This window comes from Anopheles maculipalpis, chromosome 3RL (assembly GCF_943734695.1).
Source record: "Anopheles maculipalpis chromosome 3RL, idAnoMacuDA_375_x, whole genome shotgun sequence".
Taxonomy (NCBI): Eukaryota; Metazoa; Arthropoda; class Insecta; order Diptera; family Culicidae; genus Anopheles; species Anopheles maculipalpis.
The window spans coordinates 43,955,029-43,977,895 of record NC_064872.1 but is presented as its reverse complement, the minus strand read 5'-3'; the positions used below and the strand labels follow the sequence as shown (position 1 = coordinate 43,977,895).

The window sequence follows — 22,867 nt, the reverse complement described above, 5'->3', positions numbered from 1 at the left end:
GCCTCCCCGTGGTGACCTGCATGGTTGGTGGTTTGGGATTCGGTTTTTTTGTGCATATGGTTCACTGTTAAAAATTGGAACAATTCGTTTAAGTGCCGATAAAGCGCCGCTGGATAGTGGAGCGCTTACTGGTATGTATTGCGGGTGAGTGAAACGGCAAGGATGTCGGATTGCCAAAATATGGCAGTGAGCCAGGAAGAATTGTAAATGGGTTTTAGCATAGCCTACAGACTGGTGGTTGACCATTCGAGAATAGTTAATGAATTGATCGGAGCCATATTTTAGATGTCCTTCCCGAGCTGCGATTGAGATTGCCGTAGGCATTGTAAGTTGCCCGTGTTTCGACCCGTATGGGCGTAAAATTTGGGCCTGGGTAGAGCTTAATTGGCGAATGGATTGGGTATTCAATCGGTACCGCAAGGGGTATCTCTGCTTACCTCTAACCCTTCTTGTGTTGGGGTTTGCTGGGCGCTTTTTACACTCTCAAATGGATAGCTTTTAGTAGAAACAGAAACATCATAAAGGTTGATTAGCGATATAAAATTCAATGATTACTACGCCCTAGGATTGTACGCTTAACTAAAGTATCTTACAATGTAGCTTGGTTCAAGGATGAGGTCACACTATTGGCACTATCAGGTGTCAAAGGCTCGCAACGACATTGATCCAACTGGGCTTTCAAACTACTTATCTGTCGTTCCAAACGTTCATTCGTTGCTTCGAGATGATCAATCTAAAAGAAAAGAACATAATACCCATAAATGTACATGAATCAGTATCACATACATCGGCCACTTAAGTTGCACACTCATCATTACCGATTCTAGCTCGAATTCTAAATCATCAATCGTGTCATAGGCTTTGTAGAGTTGCTTTTCCAAAACTCCACAACGGTGCTCGAGAGAAACTATTTTATTTTCTGCTGATTTGGGCTTTCCTATATCAGAAAGGTTGCCTGTAAATAGAGCAAAAGAATCGATATTTCCTATCATGGTGACATCTTACTTTGCGAGCTGTTTGCCCGACTACTCACCAATAATTTCCACTGGTATTTGTTTCCTTTTCGCTCTCGATTGTTTCGCTTCCCTTGCACTTTGCTCGAAGGCTTTCAGCTTCTGGTTTTGGGTGACATATTCTTGAATAAGATCATTGTAACGCTTTTTAAGCAGCACCTGAGCTTCGTACTGTTCAGCATTTCTAACGATTTCCTTTTCCAGCGCCGACTTACATCGCAGCCGTCCCTCCTCGGCCACCGCATACTGTACCCGGAAGTTGGCTACATCCTCCACCAGCACACTGTTTTCTTGTCGCAGCTTACGATTCTTTGTTTCCACTGAAAATTAGACCAGCATTAGGGCTGGGTTATCACACTGTGCTTGACTATGAGCCTTGCTGCACCTACTGTAGTCTAATTGAGTAATTAGTTCACGAATCTTTTTGTTCAACCGCAAAATGTTTTCCTCGTATTTATCCATGGTTCGACACCGATAAACTGTTTCTGACCCTTATGAATCCAAAACATACCAGTATGGAGTCATGCTTAAATCGTTTATCAAAAGCAGCCCAAAGCATAAGATTTACTGATAAGATTATTTTCAATCAGGGTAAGGCATGTGTTAGATTTCAATTGTAGGTATACGCCAGTGGGGGGATACATGTGGCTGTGGATTATTTTTATTTTATCCGTTGGAATTGCATGGAAATTTTAAATTATTTAATTATTTATTATAGATTATGACGGTACGTAGCCTTATTTTTGTACTAATAAATCAATAAAAACAAACTCATAACTGTCTTCACGATTTAGCACATGAACGTATTTCAAAAAGATCAGTTTTCTAGTAAGGGTTATTTCGTTTACGTTTCACTGAAGCGCCACCTAGGGATAGGTAGCCGAAGTATGCAGCGAAATATTTCACTCAGCAGTAATCATGGAGCAATCTATTGATCAAAAGTTAGTCAGACTTTGTGCCTTAACAGGGTTTTTGGATAAAAAGTTTGTTAAATGTACGATGCGATTTGTATATCGACGTCTTCAATAATAAAATTGAATTACTAATGAATATTGCAGATTTTTTCTTCTTCTAAGAATTCTAAGTACTGCACATAAATTCTTCTTGGCTTCCAACTCCAACCGAACTCCAAAGTCATGCCGGCGTGACCTGATTTTGATTGTGAATTGTGATCAAAGCTAGAGATTCCTCTGCAAATCTGTTTTTATTTGCAATCCATTGATTTGTTGTAATTTAATTCGATTATGTTCTTCGGACTGATTTGACCTTTTCTTTTTTAAAGATAATTTTTTAAAAGAACAGTTAACTTTTACCAAGTTTAGTGATAATGTAGCAACGAAACTCACCTTTATATCTATAACTTTATTTTCCTAAATATTCAAGTGTTTTAAGGAACCAATTCAAAAATAAAAATTTGAAAAGCATGGAAAACAACAACCGTTGCAAAGCGACGGTTGTACCAACTACCGAATATAAGATTTCATTGAAAACAAAAACGAGGATTGCAATTCTGACAAATGCCGAACAGAGTGCTCAAATTTTATGCAATGTCTAAATACATGTAGCAGTATTAGTATCTTCTTTGGAAAAACCTGCCGGAGCACATGCGCAGTACAACATAAACATACGAACTGCCATCCTGCTCATATTGACAAATGGCACGTGTTGAAATTATCTATCGCATTCTTATAAAAAGGATACGAACCATCACTGATTCCCACAAAAATTAGGCATTATAGCGCGCACAAGGAGTGGTGCAGCTGAAAAAAAGCTGGCAACTTAGAGTGATTGTCTTGTGCTATCCTTTTCCTACCGATTTCCTTCACAGGATACGATTGGTTCGCTTTGGTGTGGGTGTACAAATGTGTAGTATCGTTATGTCACACACCAACACGCATCGCTCTAGACTGGCGTAACAATGCACAGAAAACAGATCTAGTTTTCCGTCGGTCCGGTGTCAGTGTTCTGCCTCTACGCTGCTCGTCAAAACAATGCAAGCTATTTGCCACTAAAAATGGCCGTCTAGGGTTGTGGTTTCCGAAACCTGTCTTTAGTGATACGTGCTCCTGCCGAAAGGATATTACTCGTTTGCGTAGGACAGTGTACAATTGTCGTGTTTGAAAAGTCAGCGCAGCTTTGCAGCAGTAAAAGCGTTCTCACTCGGAGATGCATAACAAGCTAATGGTGGAGTTTGTTCAACAGTGAAATTTTGCCAGTTTTGACACAATTCGTCAACAGACACTATTCCGCATTGGATTGCTGCAAACGATGTTGTGTTCCGAACCAAATTTTAACATAGAAGTGAAATATTAGCTGAACGACGGAATAAAAAGTACAGCAGCGGGTGATGGTGAAAACATTACCGGTGGTTACGTGAATCTAAATTGAAGGCTAGGACTGTTACAGTAAGTAGTGTTTTCGTCCACGTAACTATGCATTCTAATGTTTCGCAACCGGTATAGCGCTTGTGGAAGTTGATATGGGTAGCTATTTCAATACATGTAGTCTCAAGCAGCTCTTTTGTTAAGGTTCGTCAAACAATTTCACCCATAACTGCATTTGTTTGTCAGCTCATGATTCAAATGATTCGCCTCTATCACTTTGTATAAAAAGTGTTTTAAATCAAATTTTGGCAACAGTTTGCTTTACGGCCGGTCATTAGAAAGTATCAGGAAAAGCAAAAATAAACCTCAACCGTGACCTACATTTCCACGTTGCAAAGCACAATTGCCCGGAGCATCAGGCTCAGAGTTGAGCATGGAAAGGAGCAAACGAATGATCCTTGACATCTACCGCAGTTATGGTTTTCATTAAAAACACACCCTTGTCAAAGCGTTTTTTGTTTTTTTTTTGGTGCAAATATTTTTGCTCTTCCCAATCACCCCCTTTTAACGGCACACGGTTGATGTTGAAAAACATCACCGGAAACTTTTGTGCATATCGGCCATTACAAAATGCCTAAACTGTCGAGACTATAGCGGCTAAGCAGCGATGCTTAGTGGAGGCAATATTTTAGAGACTTTATTGATGAGTGTCAGCCCGGAATAGACTAGCAAGACTATTGGGTGGGTAAGCCCATCCAAACGATGCTGGTACGAAGGTATCCTCATCGTGTTGGTGGTGTGGCCGAGGGAGAAAGGATTATATGGACGGGCTCATAAATTGAGTGCACGAAACGGGTTCTAAGTTTGAAATCTATTCTAGAGCATCAGGAGAATGAGAAGTTTCCAAACATTTCATATGCAAACCAGCATTAATGCCCTAGGAGACTGAGGTTTCCGCATGGTAAATATTTATCGATCCTAGTCTGTGCTACGCACGATAAGCAGGTATGCCACCCCGTTTGGGCAAAGAGTTTGCTCCATTCTGGCAAGGATAAATAGACTAGAAATTTGAATCCCGTTTTTTAAGTTTTAGATAAAGTTCCTGCTTACACTAATTTTAAACGTTCCAGCATACATAATTCGTGCACAATTTTTATCCCAAAATCATACTGTTCAGCTGTTTCAGTTTGTGTGGGTGAATCATCTCTCTTGCAAAGACGACTTCGTGTTGTACTATGAAAACGGAACACTCGCAACAAACAATCGTCTCATTGCATAACGTATATTGTTAAAGAATCTGAGACAAATCGAAAAGATTTCTTTCGCTAAGGATTGCGTGCTACATCGACAGTGTCTTTAAATGTTCCCCCGCGCCAGAAACTTTCGTTGCACGCTGCAAAGGATGTTTAAAATTTTACGAGCCTTCCACAATCAAGCGCCGTACACTTTCCGTTGCACTCTATTATTATCATTGCATCAGCAGTGTGGCTGCAATGGATGGCCTTTGGTCTGCCGTCACCGTCAACAACGCTGCCGCCCTTCCGTCCACTAAAAGGACAAGGGCAATGGGCCGGTGATGCGAAGCGTGTGCATGTCCTTGTCGTTATTTGCGATGAGCATTATCTTGCAAGTTTTTGCGAAAAGGTTCCGATGTGCAGCCGTCGGTTGCATCGGCGATTCATGAATGCAATGTAGCTGTGCTGTTAATGCATATGTATATAAACGTATCCTTTCCGTACCGTATAGCCACGAACAACGAGGCTAGATGTCAACCACAATGCCGCAAAGCAGATGGAAGTGGACTACCGTGTTGGAAGGATAAAGAGCCGTATCCATAAGCCGAACATTTGTCCGCCACCAGCAACAGCACGCTCCACTCCGCTAACGAAACCTCGTCTACCGATGTATCATTGTGTGTGTGTGTTTGCGGGTGGTATATGCAACCATCAGTTCACTGTCGGAAGACTCCTTCCACACGGAGTCATTGATTGAGCCCTCGGAATCCTTCGTTCTCCCACGTCCACGTGTCGCAACTCTGCTGACGGTGGTCTGGTTTCTAAGACACTACCACCACCCTCGCTAGCACCAAAGACATCAGACAGAGGCAGGGAAAGTCTCCGTATCAAATCGATCGAAGGCGATAGGAAACAGCACCAGCAGTAGCAATGTCCACCCGTACGAAGCGCATTAAGAAAACGTCATGGGGTGCAAGGGAGCGAGCGGGCATGAGCTTCCTGATTGTCGTAGCGTTCTTCGCCGTTTTCGGGCTCATCATTCTGACGGAGGTGCTGATGATAGACGATCGGGGCCGGGCGGGTAGCATCATCGTACGACACGGCAGCAACGGAGGTCGGTTCGGTGAATCCGTACCGGACTATGATGATGTGAAGGTAAGCTGACGCTAAATTATTCCACTAGCGTGGCAAAGGCGTAACAAGATAGCGTGCGCTAACCAGCCAAAATGAGCCGGTTTGTGGCACGGTAAAGGGGAAACAATCGACACTAACCCATTGCTTCACGATACTTGCAACGCATCGGCATCCGGGGGCTTTGTTCGGCGTGACCCGACAGGATGACTATCTCGACGATACAGGGATCTTCGTGCGGGAGACCAAGTATGGTGGCACTGCAGTGAAAAACATTTTGAAGAATCAAAAAGGTATGACGCCTCACGCTGCAGCTTGGCATTAGCGAACGTTTTTGTATGTATTGTCCAGAGTGGTAGAATGGTTTTAATTGTAATTCCAGTCATCATCCCTTCGATCCCATTAATCATTAAAAACAAATTTCGCTATCCCGTTCTCCTATTCCATTAGAATATTAGTTTCTTTAACGCTTATTCTTGCCTGGCTTCGCACATACTTCTCTTACCTTCACTGTGTAATAGTTGCGTAGCGTTTTCCCCTTTTGTGAATGGTTGTACTTTTCTCCTATCAACTTCGAAGATCTGAAAAACTCTATCGGCATATCCGTGCTAACAGATTCGACCGAGCCGCGGAACCCGCCTATTGTGCCTTGGGGCCAGATGTTGCCGTCAAAGATCGAACAAACGTTGCCCCGCTTTCCGGCCGACATGAAGCCAACGGATGGCTCGTGGGAGATAGTGAATGGTACCAGGTAATTTGCAGTGGATGAAATGCATTTAGCGGTGATAGCGGTACACCCGTCTCGTTCTCGCTCTACACATCCTTTCCGACAGGTACAAGTTTTTCGTGTTTTCCGCCTTCTACGATCGTCGCGATGGTAAGCTGGTGCGTGTTATCGGAGCCACCAAAACGCGTGGCCCGGAAAAAGTGTGGTGTCGGTTTTGGTACCAAACAGGGGTGAACAGCACAAAATATCGATCGGCATCGGTGATGGCTCGGGTGAAGGTGAGTCTTAGCTAGATGTGCTGCAGTATATTGACGACCTGGCAAACTTGTACAGTTTTTACTTGTCGGGTTGTTTGCGGTTGTTTTATTAGACTGATTTTTTTCCTTCTTCTTCTCTTGCAGATCATCCGTGAGAACTGGAATCTTAAATATAGCGCCTGTTTTATCCTGTGTCCCATAAGGGGACCGTACCCCGAAATTCCACACGCTGTTAGTGTGGTTAGCAAGATAAGAGCGGCACCGGGGAATGTGCTCATGTTACGGAATACTGACAACGTAAGTGTTACTGTTATGCTGAGAGATGGTAATATATCATTTATATTCATTGCAAAATTAAACCCTTATACGGTGTGTAATTTTAAAAATGGACTTTTTACTTCCACAGTTATTGCCTGTGGCATAGAAACAACACAGAAGTGTTACCATCTTTTTGTTGATAGACCCTTTTCTTTCTTATTAACTATTATAACCTAGGATCCTGATTTTACGAATCGAACGTTTAGCAACATACCAAATAGCATCGGGGTGTGTGTGAAGCCGTTACACTTTAACTACGATCAGGTAATATAAAACAAGATATGATCAGGAACTTGCTGTGTTGACGCTTCCAAACATGCTCTGTTGGTATTTACAGGCGCTATATTTGTTAGAGTTTCTCGAGCTCAACAACTTACTAGGCGTAAGTCATTTCACTTTCTACAACCATACGATCGGACCGAAAGCGTCCTGTGTGCTTCAACACTACGTAAATGGCGATCTGCCACAGTATATCGCACCGTATGAAGACGCGCACCCGCCAAAGGCACCGAACAGCTCATCGGTCGATACGACCGATGCACCCTATCACATGCCTACCAAATACAATGAAGACAATACTGCACAATTAAAGCCAAAAATCAGTGTAAATATTTTGCCATGGAATTTAAGAATGCGCTCACAAAAGGAGATACGTACCGAGGGGCTGTTTGCCTCGCTCAACGACTGTTTGTATCGCAGTATGTACAGGTAGGTGTCGTACGGGTGTGGTTTCCGCAAAGCATAAGTACTCATGAACTCATGTTTTGTTTCGCAGATACTCACATGTTGCTTTGATTGACTTGGATGAGTTTATCATACCCCACCACAATGACACTTTGATCGATCTCATCACGTAAGTGGTCCCGAAGTATGCACTCTAGTGCGCCTTTGAAGAACTGCTTCGGAACAGAACGTCATTAAACAGCACTTGAGATACTACTCGTGACGGTAATTATGTGTTATGATGTTTTCTATCCACTTTCTTTCGTTACATGGTGCTGGTGTTGGCTGTATGGTCCGAATAGATGGTTGTCGAAGCGCATCAACAACCGCAACACTGGAGCGTACTCATTCCAGAATGCATTTTTCTATCTGCAATTCGCTGACGATGCCCTCATGTACACGGGATCGGAAACGCAGGCCAATCTACGGGCGGCACTTACTACACAGCGCAAAACACGTCGAAGATCGAAGCTTCATCCACAGAAGCAGCGGTCGAAATACATCTGCAAACCGGAAGCTGTCATCGAGGCAGGCAATCACTTCGTTTGGGAGTTCTGTCCCGGTCGGGGTTCTTTAAACGTACCGGCAGATGCAGCCATCTTGCATCATTATCGGGTAAGTTTGCACAAGTAAATGTTCGTTGTACAGCAATTATTGCTAAACCTTGTCACGGACCTCATTGTAGGTATGCGAATTCGGTGGGGACGATTGTATCAAGACACCATCGCTAGTAGATCGCACAGCACACCGCTATTCGAAGCGCTTGGTGGACCGTGTCGGTACGGTGTACAACTATTTGAAAGAAACTTGCAGCCTGCCCGACATCCCGAGGGCACCCACGAAGCCTCCACCAACGCGCAAGAAAGAACTCAAAATACGAATCCCGCTGAATCCGGAAGGTGATAAGAAAGTTACTGAAACGAACAAACCCCAACCGAATGCGGGCGGCGATGCATCGCAAAGACCTTCGACGGCTCCGGTGGAAGTAATTCTCAAGACACGTTGATGACGGACTCGTGCTTGGCACGAGAGAAATCGCCATTCATCTGTTTGGTGAAAGAATTGCGTTGTAATGGCTTTATCTCTTTCCAACTGACTAGCTAGCTACTGCAGAAACACGTAGTTACTACATACAGTTTTTTTCCGAAAGAGAACAAGGCCACAAACTGACGCATCATTTCACGAGATCGAAAGAGTATGTGAAAAAAAAACTCAAAGGAACGATGCATGTTATCATGCTTATGCGGTCTACCGGCAAATAAGTGATAGAGATAGTGACAAAGAATCAATATAACTATTTGGTTCCTCTTAGCTGTCCAAATTGAAATGTTGACAGCGCGTTCTACAGTACGATTGCTGACTAAATTTGAGCATTGGTGCAGCAGAAGTAGGATGGTATTAAAATATCATTAAGGCTGGTGTTATTGCTCGTTTTAGTCGTATGACCACAATCCAAATTATTTGATTTCGATCGTACAACCAAATCTGTCATCCAACCTCATCCGTCAAATCAACTGTATAAAAATTTGAATGATCTTACGACTAAACCATGTACGAATGAGCGGTGACACTAGCCTACACCAAATTCTAATGGATACTCAGCAGAAAACATTACCCGTTCTTTAAACGTTTACTTTCCAGTTAGTTATTTGCAGACAGAATGTGTAAGTTAGCTAGTATAGGTTCAGAATAACGTACAATATGTGTACACTCGGTTCTGATTCTTCGACCTAATCCAAACAAGCTGCTTTGGAGTAAATAGATATCGACATTCTCGACGCAGCGCGACGCAGCCTAGGAGCTAACAGTTTTCTAATTCTTCCATTCGTCACCATTCGCCAACATTGCAATGATCTGCAGCAAGCATCATCCAACACACAAGCTATTAATCCAGCTGATCGTAGAGCAACGACGCTACAGATGCCGCCAGTCATATGGCACACAGCAAGAGCTACTATTACTAGCACCAAATGGCGATAATCGTTAATGAAAATGCAGCGAAAGAGTCTTAGAACACCGCATATCAGATAAAGGAAGGAATGCAACACACGGTTCTTATTTCTTTTCATCCTACCTACCGAGAGTACGAGCTAGAATGGTTTACACGCACAAGACGATTGATGGCCATCGATTACAATATCGTATAGTAACAGCAGATGGAATCAACGAGATGAAATAGGTCCGTAGGTTTAATGTTTCAGTATTGCGTACTCCTGTACCGGGGACGAACAATACTATTATACAGCTTTGATAGCAGCTAGCAGACAGCGACCAGTGTGTAACTCATTCCACTACCGTCGGTGCATTCGAATGCGTTGCGTTCCGTTACGACTTTTGCGTTGCGAGCCTCTCATAATAGCGACATATGCAATTCAGTGTAATTATACTACATAACAGTGGCGTTTCTTAGGTGCGATTTCTCAGTACCAGATTTTAATTGACACAGCAAAACATATTTATCATACTCATGGCGAAGGATAGAAACAGGCGGACCGAAACAGGAGCGACGAGAGCTAATCAAACGGGTGGGAGGGATTGTAAACGGGATATAATAAAGAAAGGATACATATTTTACAAAACATCTTACTGTTAGTTCATTCATTTTTGTATGTAAATACTGTTACAGAACTGTTGTGGTATTATCATAAAAACGTAAAATTACATTCAAGGACTACCTATAGGACACCGATCGCTGGGTGATGGTAACGGGTAACGGCTCAGGTCATCCGAAGCACATATTAACAATCAACAAATCTCTTATACGCTGTCTCTCGTCCTCAGAGGCGTATTTAGCCCTTCTGAGGCCCTAGGCGGCAATGGTGTTGGGGTCTTTAGCCCTCGAGGTAGCAATCGGGTTTTCATCTATTATATTCGCCAGTATTTACAACAATCAATTCGTTTTGTGCTTCAGGTCAGGGTCCCTTTTGTGATATAACGCTTTGACGTTATTTCGTGTAACAAGCGCATGGACACATTCAACACGTGGTCATGTGACATTGTTAGTGTTTAATAGCGAACATGAAAAGTCAGATGGCCTCACTGGCCAAAACACATCAGACCAATTGCTATACTTTCCCTAGTTCGTACATTGGTCCCTATTGGGCTAAATGTTGGGCTGAAGAGGAGTACACTTGAAGTGTATAATTTACTCACGATCCTATTAAACAAGTAAGGCAACTCACGGAAAGGTTTTACTGTTGATTATATAACTTTTTGATAAATATTGTGCTCCGTAGCTAAACGTTACACATTTTACATTTCGTGTCTCTCTTGTTTTGCGTACACTCATGTTAAAATGCGTTATACGGTTATTGTTTAATGAAACGAAACACCAAATAAAAAAAGGAAGTCAAAGTTAATTTGTTCCCGGGTGTCCATATCTTCTCCACAGTAGTAAGTTCGAATCATGCATAGGTAACACATATTTCTTCGGAATACCATTTCCCCGTAATAATGAATAAATAAACCCTTACCAATACAGTCCCGAAAGCCACGTGGCTTTCTATCAACAAATCTGTAGTACGCATCCCCTCCCCTTCTGCGTGCTATTTACTTTGCCGTGCATTTTCTCTTACGTACTCCCCGCTCGGTGTACGGCATTTTCCCACGCTCATCACTCTCCCTGGCACGGATTCTCTCCGGAAATTCTCCCAGTTTCTCACGCAAGGGAAAACATCCTTTTTCTGCACGATGTCCCTGCACTGCACGATGGCAAACATTCCTCAGTCAGCAAGCGGCGTTCGGAAAGATTGTACAATTTTCCCGAGCTTACGTGTGTCGTGTTAGAAGCCATATCCGATTGCTCTTGTGAGTGCTGTCTATTGTTGTGTGTGTGTGTGTGTCCTTTTGAAGCACTAAAAAGGGAAGCGTTTCCATAGCAGATTCAGGATAAATGGTGTTTTGTTGCGTTTGAAAGAGTTTAATGTGGATGTTTGTGAATAGTTGGTAGGTAGTTGGTGCTTTTCCGGTGCTATCGTTTCCGGTTATATAAGGCTGGTGCGGTCAACAACAGCTGATAAACTCTACGTGGTGTACAGTAAAAGCCGATCTGGGTCGGCTCTAGCATGTCTGTTGGTCGTTGAGTCCTTATTCTACAGCCAATGCGTCTGCTATCGATCGATCGATACCATCATCTTGTACCCAGTCCCGTGTTCTACCGACTGACAGTGGCTTCGTCCTGCGTGGAAGCAGTAACTCCCGACGGAGCGGTGGTACTAAATTGGTGCAGTGAATGGTGCTGGTTTCAAAAAAGTTTCATCAGTTGTTAAGTGCATGTGTTTATTTGTATCATAACGGTTTAGTTTAGGCTGTTTTTAAATTAATTTTATAGATATTTTTTTACGTAAGAGTAAGATCAGTTTGCGGGCGTTATGCTTTTGTGGGGTAGTTTCATAATAATATTTGATTGTTTTGAATTTGCTAACGCGCCCTCCTGAGAAGCATTGATTACTGATGAGTTCACTTATTAATAATCATAATTGGCATTGTTTTCATTTGCATTTTGGGTTAGTGCTCGTGTGTGATGATGTTAGTGCAGCGCTCATCGTGAGCTGCCGAAGTGTAAATGTTGTTTTTATAATACGTGCGTGTTTGTAGTGTGGTGATGTGGTGATGCTGATAAGTTTGCCACCCTAATCTCAGCATGTGCGAAAGTGATAATCGAATGCGTCAGGCTGACCGTGAATAAGTAAATTCTGTGTAATAAGCTAGTCAACAAACGCTACGCTGGTAGTGGAAAACTGTGTGGAAAACGTTATCGTACGAGGAAAAATAACATCAGCAACAAGTGAAAGGTAAATGTCATTTATCATTCAAACGTATCTGGCCCTTGGGGGTGATTTTGTATGTAAATTTGAGCTCGTTTCAACTGTACGCAGAAGGATTACGATTTTCGCGAAAACATTGCGCTCGATTGTCATAATCCCAGCTGGGATTACATTGTATAGTAATAGCGATCAATGTGATGTTTCTATTGATGTGCACGAGAAACAATTGTAACATCGATAGCAGGTCGCTTACGATATGGCGTTTTTATTGTAATTTAATGTTCGTTCGGTGATGATGTGTATTTTGTTTCGTCCATTGATTGATGCATTCCATTGCGTCAAAACTCCTTTGTGATGTATCAAAAAATTTTAACAAACGTGATTGAATGTAAAATGATGTGGACCAAAAATCGTCGAAAAAAAAGGCCGACGTACACTAGAATGCAGCGAGCATTTGCAGTTATTTTAACGCAAAGAAGATTAAAAATAACTATTCCAGCACAATGCAGAAAGCAACGGGAGGGAAGTATGTAAGTGTACAATCGATATACTATACCAACTACCCCGTTGCAACTTATTGCACCGTTTCACACTAGATGCATCCCCTTTTGGATTTTTTCTGTTTGCTTCAGTATCGTTGCATTCCATGGGGTCTTTTGAAGTGTGGAAGCAATCCGGAGCAGCAAGGACTTCAAAGAGGTTTCTTGTGCTTTGGTTTAGTTTCCACTTCAGCTAGCGTCTCATGCATCGGTTAATTTTGCACACCGCAGCGATTCAATTATTTCAGTTTTATGATCACTCTCGAAGTAAACTCGTCGCAATAAAGATATTGTTACAAGAATTAAACAGGGTCAAAGTTTCATTTGAAATATGTATCTGATTAGTAGCAAAACACCACTGGACCGTCATAATTAATTATAAATAAACAAAAAATAAAATAGTAGCAAAACATTTTTCCCAGATGTACTTCTTTCTACTTCCTTAATACCGCTTACTACAAAGAAGAAAAAAGCTTTTGGTCACGTGTTTTGGCCTGAAGTAACACTAAAGAGGGTAAAAAAGACTCATGAAAGACAAATCTAGCTTGTATCATGTCAGAACTTTAAAAATAAAGTAGTAATAAATCTCTCTCTCTGATAATGAGTTCATTTGAGTTTCATTCGCGTTGAATGACAGTAACTGTTTAAGCCTCCAACTTTCAATGAAAACTAGTTACTTTACCACTTATAATTTCCCCTAATGTACCTCATAATAGTGAATAAATATAGCGAGAAAAAAACGAAAACCAAAAATACATCTTTATTTGAAATCTTTCGACAATATTTATTTCATGCCAAGTCCCTTGACATAATCATAATTCTGCTTAGCAATCGGAACAGTGTGAAAGTTATTCATGGTGTGTGAATTTTTGCGTTTCCATCCGTTGTGTACACCCGCACCCGCGATGGCCATTGTGTTCTCATGTGCTTTCATGAAAATCGAAAAGCTCAACCGCGCCTCTAGGCACGAGCTGTTTAGGGGGCAGGCACACTGGAGAGCTGGTTTTCCCCGCAATACTCGCCGAACCCTTGAGGGATACCCGGTTGCGAAGTGGCAAAAGGCGCTAGGCTAACCGGCAGTACGCGCAGCCTTCTTTTCACGAGGTGCTTTTAAACATGAATAATGTTTAGTTTATTTCAGCAATGTATTGCATTATTTATGATTCATATACGTTAACTCACATGCTCGTACGTATTGTGGGTACATATAGCGCTCGTAGGCACGTCTTATTCCTTATTGTCGCTGGGTGGCTGGCGAACGTTTTTCCGCTAGAGCGTACAATGGCAGCGTGGAGCGATAGGCGGCACGGTGGCATCGGGTTAAGGTTGCAGGCGTTTACTTTGGTTGACGAAATGGGTGTTGTTGAAGTTTATGTTAACAAAACATGTTGTACCGGAGATGAAAAATGAGAGCTTTCCGTAGAAATCTTCGTATCGCCAAAGTTAAATGTTGATGAACTTGCTGGCCCCGTGGAAAAGTGCATTACTGTAGCATAAGTTTAACAAAGATAGTAACAACCTTCATGTGCTTGGAACTTTGAAGTGTTGATTTGAATGTTGGAGTTTTGATTGAAGTTGGATTGTTAAAAGTTTCATTTTTCCCGACTGAATGTTGTTTGTAAATTGTGTGCATTTTATATTGTCTTGTTTCGTTTCGATTCGTAGCAATGTTAAAACTTTTAATGGTTTATGTTACGATGTGTATTTTATAATAAAATAAAAGCTCACTGATAAAGACGCCAAGACATTTAACTGGTTCCAAAAAGTAATCTAAATTCCTTTACTAAGAGATATGTTTCTTATTATCTACTTCATAGAATCATGCCCAATTTGAAATAATAATTTCATAGTAATAAATGATATATTAAAAATATTTTGCGTAACGAATTTTGCGTAGTTATTTCCAATAATTTTGTTCAATAACAATTAAGCTAGCCTGACCGTATTGCTGTCAATGTGAAGAATTTCTTTGGTGAAAACATTTGTTAAAAAAATTTGCCTTTGCAACATATTACACACAACCTTCGTACATTTTATTTACCTTAGAACGTCTTCGAAAAGTATGTTAAGGCTGATTTATATCATTGCACATTAACAACTAACTTTTTTGTCTAGGCTGGTACGACTGTTCATTTGAAAACCAGTGATACTGAATAAAATTCACTTGCGAATCGTTACCGCAGCGTACAGTGTAGTGTAGCGAAAGAGGAATGAAAACTGCAAGTGAAGCTCATCCGTTTTCGTCGATTTATTTGGCGGATAACTGGGCTGCAATTTGCTGCGGAATAAACAACTGGTTATTGTTTTATTTATTCGGTGCAATTGGTACGAATATTTGTTGCTCCAGCTTACGCGTACATTGCAAAACGGCAAAGGATAAAGAATAAAACCCTGAATGCCCTCGAAAACTGTTGGGACAGAATGCGAAAGTACTAGCTGGCCTCAAAAACCCGGCAGCCTCGATGGAGCCGACCGAAAATGTTCGCTAGCAGTTGGAAAACATTCAACTCTTTGCTTTGGCATCCGGTTAAGTTTTTTGGGGAAAATTTAAGCTTTTTCCAAACAACCGAGTTGGGGGCACATTTTGTGCATAGTCCATTTTCAACCGAACCGGCAGTCCACAGTTCCACTTTCCAGCCAGAAACCCCTCCCCCACAAATGTTATCAGCAACGGGTAATCCGCGACCCTTGGTATGACCTACCACGTTGTCCCGCTAATCGCTGCTGGCCGTGAGCAGAGAACGTGGACGCCGCCACCGTAAGCCACAAACAGGATTGCTGTTCCGGGTGTGTTGAGATTATGTTGTGTTTGTGTGATGCCAACTAAGACTGTGCTCGGAGGATCTGCCGACTGGACTATCCCGCACCATGACCAAACTACTCGTCTGTAACCGGAACCGGAAGCGATTGGGATTGTTTTGTTCAACTATTTGGCAACGCCAGCCAAAACGGATGTCAAAGTATGTTCTTGTGTATTGGTGGGTACGTGTGTGTGTGTGTGTGTGTGACAATGGCGGTTATTCTGTGCAATAACACGGTAGGATTGATAACGAACTGAAAATCCGGTTAAAATCCCACCAAACACCGTCGGCTGTTCGAGTCACAAAACGCATCCCAAGTCTAGCCAAAAATCGACCCAAACGAACCAAGTGAATCGCTGTCCCGCGGGATAGCCGGATGAGAGTATCGTGTCACGATGAATGCAGCGGGCTCCTGTTGACAGTTGACGATAACTGAATCCATTGCCATGGAACCCATTTGATTCAATTCAGCCCGTACTGGACAATCCCGGTTGGTTTCGTTTTCGCTGTGCTTCGCGGTACCGATAGAGTCTGATGCTGAGCGATCTTATTTAAATTTATTAAAGTGACTTTTATTATGTGCTGCTCGTTGCCAATGCGCGAAATGAAGGTATTATGTGAACAATTTCGCTCACAGTTTCGAAACAATTACTGTCGACCGGCTTATGTAGTTTCAGAATGCATTATTTTTCATACCGTTAGGAAAGGGAGATATTTAGAAACACAATTGAAAGAGAGGAATTATTAATATGCTCATTACATGGGTTTAGATTTGTTATTAAAATTTAATTGCTAAACATTGGCTGATTTTTTAATGAAGCCATTCAAACGCTTATGCGAATTTCAGTATCTTCTATGAAAATGTTGTCTAGCGAACTAGATGTTCGCTAATATTTCAATGTTCAATATGTAACTCTAAAATATGTTATGGTCTTTAGCAGTGATGTCAAACTCATTTTGGCTTGTGGGCCGGTTTGCCAACAAAAATGATCTTACGGGCCAACTCTAAAAATATCACACCTGTGTTGCATAACCTGCCTAACTATTTACTTTGCATCCAACGTGGACGTTTTTCGTGATTTAAAATAATAGTTACACACGGCATAGTTCATATCCCATTATTTTTTGATAAAGTTAATATTTATTTACATAACACTCATGCAAAGACATTCAAATTCCAAAAATATACACGTAAGATACATTTCTATGATCTAAGTTACTATGTTTCTTAGATACATTTATTTCATTGTAAGTAATTATAGGAAGAAGTTAGTAAGAAAATTTAATTCAGTCGTATTAGGGCGTTCGGGATAATTTTGACATTTTTGTATATAACTCGTGATCGAGTTGGCATAGGAAAACAAGCAATACGTTATTCGACAGCTAAAATTGTACGGAACAAGCAGTGAAAACATCCCGTGATAAAAAAATGTCAAAAAAGAATACATTGTGGAAGCGGATCACATGCATCATGATGATCCGCGCCGGACGCGACATCATGCAGTGCGTGCAGTGTTCGCTGAACACTGTGAAGGCAATCCGGAGTGAGCTGGGAGAAAACAGCGACGACGACGAAGCGGTGGCAGAACGAAAACCACATTCTCAGCGGCGGGATTGCGTGATTCATCGGAAGGGGACGTGATGCCGCCCCACTTTTTCGAGCAGGGGCTGAGGCTGAACGCGGATGGGGACATTTCCATGCTGGACACCGTAAAGCCTTGGATCACGGGAGTGGACAACGGCAGATCGTACGTGTTCCAGCAGGATTGCCTCCAAAACGATAAAGTGGTTGGCGATCAATTTCAACGACTTCACCGCGCCGAATGTGTGGCCTCCTAGCTCCCCGGAGCTTAATCCAATGGATTATTTCGTGTGGGGAACGGTGGAACGGGACACCAACAGAACCTCCAGCAACACCAAGCCGGAGCTCAGGTCCGTTTTTCGCGGCCCTACCCCGCGAAACGCCAGGGCTTGTTCCCGGTTCCGGAGACGGGTGGAGGCCGTAATAGAAGCCGAGGGCGGATATTTTGAATAAAATGAATAAAATACATAGTAAGCTACTATTTCTAAAACAAAACAAAAATTCCCCTATGATTAATTTTGCCACAATTTTTTTTTCTTTTGACTGTCAAAATTATCCCGAACGCCCTGATCAGTAACAGTAAAGAACTTAAAAAAATATATTTTTCCGTGTGTAAATGTTTAACATTATAAAATTCCTGACACCTGCTTTCTCTTAACTTTTGAATTTTTGGTGCAAGCAACTTTTAATACACTATTGAGATGATTTTGTGATAATCTGGAACGCATTTTGTGTTTATTATTATTCATTTCCGAAAAAAGTTCGCAAACATATGTTGTACCAAACATTGAAAATATTTTACCAGCTAGTTCAGGTAAATGAGGATATTTTGGTACCAAATACAGGAAAAATTCATGCACGTCAAGTAAATAAACTTCTCTTTAAGGTTTGTGTCACTTAGCAAATCTATGAGTTCTAGTGGATATTTTTCAGGAACAATTGAGGGATCTATTTGGAATGGTGAACAAATAATACTGACGGTAATATAATAATACTTCAGTGGTAATGGCGAAGGTTCCTAAAACGCTACAAATTATTGTTCAATTTTCTCGGCTCGACCTCAATCAAATCTATCCGTAATCGATTTTCTCGTTATTCTTTTAGCAGGCCGGATTCAAAGACCTCGCTGGGCGGATCCGACACGCGGGCCGTATGTTTGACATCTCTGGTCTTTAGTAATGCGCGATGAAGCAGTAACACTCAAAACATCATAATCTACACAACAGATTAAACAGTTTGGCCACAGATAGCGAAGATCTGATTTTATTAGATCGTTAGCTCGATTATCGATCATAGGAATTTCATCTCTAATGCTCGAAGTAGCAGTAACTCCAAGTATTCTTGAATATTGAAGAAACAGTTGCGAAAATTAAGAAACAAGATGCTGTCTAAATTAGTGATTGCGCTCGAACGCTCACTAAGTTTATTGTTTGGTTAGCGATTGAATCTAACATAAAGAGTAAATAGGCAGCGTTACTGATGGATAGGTTGCTGATGTAGCAGCTTTTCGATGTGCACTGATGCAATTGAAGTTTATAGAAAGCCTGTTTACTCCTAAGCTTCCACACCACGCGTCTTAAAGATTACGAACGGTATAGACATTAGAGGATAGAATAATGACCTATATACTGCTCCAGCGTCGAGCTAATGTTTTGCAAAAGCTTAAGTATTACGAAGGGACCTACCATCGGCAAGCCTTTATGATTTTCGTTCCCCAAAGTCTATCAAACTACTCCAAACAATGGTAATGGGCGAGATTAAAAGCGTGCTTTGTAAGGTGCTTTGTAGAATAAGTACTTTTTCTCTCCACATAATAATGATGCAACATCACATATTAGAGGAGTGTTTTGTATCCGTACCGTACTGAACGTGATGCGTTGCAGATTGCTTGCCGAAAAAGAATCGTTGGAGAAACGTGCAATTGCAAAAGCGTACGAACGATAAAATCCTGCATTAATAAAAGTCTACCACTTTGGGTTCGGGTGCAACACAACCCGTCGATCGCTGAAGAAAGCTGGAGACAGCATGGTGTATTCACGTGCTCGTCTCTGCCACTGGAGTAGCGCAAAAGCCGACCATTGCGTTAGGTCAGAACTGTTGAAAGTAATCTTCACCATTTGCACAGCCGTTTTGGTCCTTTCAGCGAAGTTTCCTGGAATGAAAATAAAGGGGAAAAAAGACTACATACGCCACCAAAAAGGATCGGAGTGTATTGCAATCGTTCGATGTTCTCATTCGTTGGGCAGCGGATGGTGGCACGACACTACTTCCGAAACAGAACACTTCTGAGAGGTAACGTATGGGCTTACGGGACTACAGCCATTCTCCAGTTTGTGGCAGTTTGATTGTATGTGCTGATTGCAACAAAAGCCCCAATACTAAAAGCGATTTAAAAAAATCCTATTAAATGTACTATTTGTTTTTGGTTCAACAATGTTAATAAAATACATAAAGTTAACACAATTTAATTCTACATCCAGCAAAAGAAAGTGTCTTAAACACTTGAGATGGTTCGAGAAGATGTGCAATTTTCTAAAATGAATCGTTCGTTAAATTAAACACATTTATAAATCAACTATATGCCATAATCGATTCACTTGGACTGTTGCTAATATTTCGTCTACAAGCGTACGGTGAAGCATTTGCTCAAAGCACAAATGTTGCAACCGTTTCTGAGGTTGTGTTCATTCGTGTACCGGCAACATGACTGCTGACCGTTTGCTCTACCATCACCGGTGAAGAGCTATTTGCAGTAGAACCTACTTCTGCCATCACTGCTGGCCGTGGTGGCCCATGCTGCCGCTTCCAATATTGAACATTGGTACTTTCACCTGTGCCTTAGCAATGGCAATGAAATAGTTGTCCGAATTGGGTCCGGAAAGCAAAATAGGGAAGGGCGGAATAGAGGTTTGGTTATTTGTTTCGCTGTTGAAGTATCCAGCATCCTGGGAGATTGTGAGCGCAATAGTTGGTCATCGGTTGATCCTTTCTGACGGTCCGTTCCTGCGATGCGATTTTCGTATGTTATTCCTATCGAACGAGAAGGAAAGAGACGACGATCGAAAGTAGAATGGTCAGCTTGTACTGCCGGTTTCGGATAATAGATTGAATTTTTGGGAAATTTATTGCCATTTTCCGATAACTAATGTCTATGTATGATTCAGTAAAATTGAACGAATGCCAACAGACTCGAATAACGCGCGTAGCAGATAGTACGTAGTACGATGTAGCTACTGCAAACTCAAGCGATATCGGGCTACGAATCGTAAAGGGAGACACTGCACACGTGTGTCAGTCTATCGTATCGGTTTGACCATCGAGCAAATTTTCCCCACTGATTTAGGTACGGCGTCCGAAACCATTCGGTACCGGAAGCTACGGTCTATCTTTTGCGCTGCCCTCGGATTACAATGGAAAGGACACATTCACACTCGTATGACGGCTGCGTTAGATAATGCTGCCGGGCCGTCACCAGTACGATCGCTAGTTTATAGATAATCAATCCTCCACTTTCAACGGTCCGTTTTAGTTGAAACATCTATCACAAGTGTAACCGACTCAATTCAACGCGAGGCTTTACCAGCTGCCTCATCATAACGAGTGTCCTATGTAGACGGGGCGCAGTATGTGCGAAAATGTCAGTAAGATAAACGAGTGGCCCTCAAGGTACCAGGCAGGATTCTCGGTTGGCTGTTGGGATTGGCGTCAAAACCATTATTACTCGATTTAATCGATTCGCTGAAGTGAACCAGATGCGAAGCGGACTATTTTCAGATGGTGTCGAAATATTGTTTGCAATCGATTGCGTTGCGGTGAAGAAATGTTATATTATGATAGCGTTATCTGTTTATATAGCTTTATCGAATATGTACTGTTTTAACACGTCAAAAAATGGATACTTTTTTGCACTACTATAATATTATAATTTAAAAAAAATATTTCGTGTGTGTGTATTACAAATATTACAGAAATAACATAATTAAAAATAACAATTCAGCATATTCACATCAATCACAGCATCGTTGTTTCCAGCGATGTGGATAATATAAGGCCTGATTGTCAAAGCCAAACGGAAAACTTTCCGACGGAAAAACTCGAACCAAACGGAAAGCGAATTTGTATTACGGTCACCCGTTTCGTTTCGTTTCGCCACAAATGTTTCGTCGACATGCACAAGTTGCTCAGTTCATACATTCACAGATGAAATCATTCGAATCAAACCTGTCCTTAAATGCTAATTTTTACTAGAAGTAGTAACTGATGAATCAGTTTGATTTAATAATATACTTTTTGTGGTGAACATTTTTTCGTGACGGACTTTCGTGGTTCTTGCTTCGGAATAATTCTTGCAAACCATCAAATAAAATCACAAAAAAACTACTTAAATATGATTGTCATAACATATCCAGGTAAAATATATACACTTTTCTATAGATTTGTGCTTAAACATGGTTTTTATAAATGCAAACTATACTTTCCGTTGCACTTGACTGACGGAAAACTTTTGGTCAAACGGGCGTTTTCGTTTGGATCAGGCAATGCAAATTTTTTACTTTCCGTTTGACAAAGATCTGTGATCGACTTTTAAACGTCTGATGTAGCCAAACGGATAGCCAAACGGAAAGTCATAATACCAAAGTGACACTCATGTGACGTTTGAGAAGACGTTTGGGTCTCGCAATCAGGCCTATAATTTGCATAAAAAACTATTGTTCTATGCGATGGTCTTATTCCGTCTAGAATAGGAACATACAAATCGTTAAAGCTAAGTATTACATTGGGAATTACGGTTTTTATTTCTTACTGCATCATCATCCATGCCGGAGGACATTCGCCTTATGTCCATGCGACCCTAGGAATTTATAAATTAAGGCGAATTTATGCTCCAAAGTTTCATCCAAAGGACAGTACGCGCACTTCGGAGACGGTGTTCTTTGCGTGTTGTATAAATGAACTGCATATGTTATTTTTTTGTTTATGATCAGGAACAGGCATGATCTTTGCTCGGAAGAAAGCCTCCTGCAACTGATGTTTTTCCAAACCTTTTCCACGGTATGGAAGGAGTTTCCAATGCAACCGTAGAATCGGATAAACCTTTCATTGCTTCAGCTATCAGTGTTTTGGATGATGTTGCTGTTCGATATTTGGTTGGAAGAGTTGCCAGGTGTTGGAACATAATTTTTAAACATGGGTAGTTTGATGGTAAGGGAAATTGGCTTGGGACCGTGATAAATTTTGCTCCAAAACACAAGCTTTCCCTATGTGTCACGTAGCGATTACATATGGTATGGGCAGGTGTTATTAGCATTCGGTTATTAGCGACCCAACGTATATACAGAGTTTGCGTCAGTTTCTCAAAAATTTCTTTTACTTTTATCAAAAAATTACTTTACTTACTTATCAGGCGCTACAACCGCTTTGCGGTGTTGGCCTGCCGCAGCAGAGTCCGGA

The 22,867-nt window shown here is 41.5% G+C and overlaps 2 protein-coding genes across 2 annotated transcripts; one reads left to right on the top strand and one right to left on the bottom strand.

Moving 5' to 3' along the window:
• Positions 1-589: 589 nt before the first annotated feature.
• Positions 590-1,602, bottom strand: LOC126565372 (uncharacterized). Its single transcript, XM_050222541.1, has 4 exons — positions 1,403-1,602; positions 1,034-1,333; positions 819-955; positions 590-733 (listed from the first exon to the last, which is right to left on the bottom strand). Exons 1-4 carry the CDS (start codon positions 1,473-1,475, stop codon positions 590-592), a joined length of 654 nt encoding a protein of 217 aa, XP_050078498.1. The 5' UTR covers positions 1,476-1,602.
• Positions 1,603-5,491: 3,889 nt separating this feature from the next.
• Positions 5,492-8,780, top strand: LOC126564276 (uncharacterized). The gene is made up of 10 exons (XM_050221277.1): positions 5,492-5,727; positions 5,909-5,996; positions 6,283-6,454; positions 6,537-6,708; positions 6,832-6,984; positions 7,183-7,269; positions 7,343-7,713; positions 7,781-7,858; positions 8,031-8,343; positions 8,414-8,780. The coding sequence occupies exons 1-10, from the start codon at positions 5,503-5,505 to the stop codon at positions 8,732-8,734; spliced, it is 1,980 nt and encodes a 659-aa protein (XP_050077234.1). The 5' UTR covers positions 5,492-5,502; the 3' UTR covers positions 8,735-8,780.
• Positions 8,781-22,867: the final 14,087 nt, after the last annotated feature.

Coding starts and splice junctions, on each gene's coding strand:
- LOC126565372 (XM_050222541.1), bottom strand. CDS start 1,475: ATGGATAAATACGAGGAAAACATTTTGCGGTTGAACAAAAAGATTCGT. Junction 956..1,033: donor AATACCAGTGGAAATTATTG/GTGAGTAGTCGG, acceptor CTCTATTTACAG/GCAACCTTTCTGATATAGGA. Junction 734..818: donor TAGAATTCGAGCTAGAATCG/GTAATGATGAGT, acceptor CTTTTCTTTTAG/ATTGATCATCTCGAAGCAAC.
- LOC126564276 (XM_050221277.1), top strand. CDS start 5,503: ATGTCCACCCGTACGAAGCGCATTAAGAAAACGTCATGGGGTGCAAGG. Junction 6,985..7,182: donor TGTTACGGAATACTGACAAC/GTAAGTGTTACT, acceptor ATTATAACCTAG/GATCCTGATTTTACGAATCG. Junction 7,859..8,030: donor ACTTTGATCGATCTCATCAC/GTAAGTGGTCCC, acceptor TGGTCCGAATAG/ATGGTTGTCGAAGCGCATCA.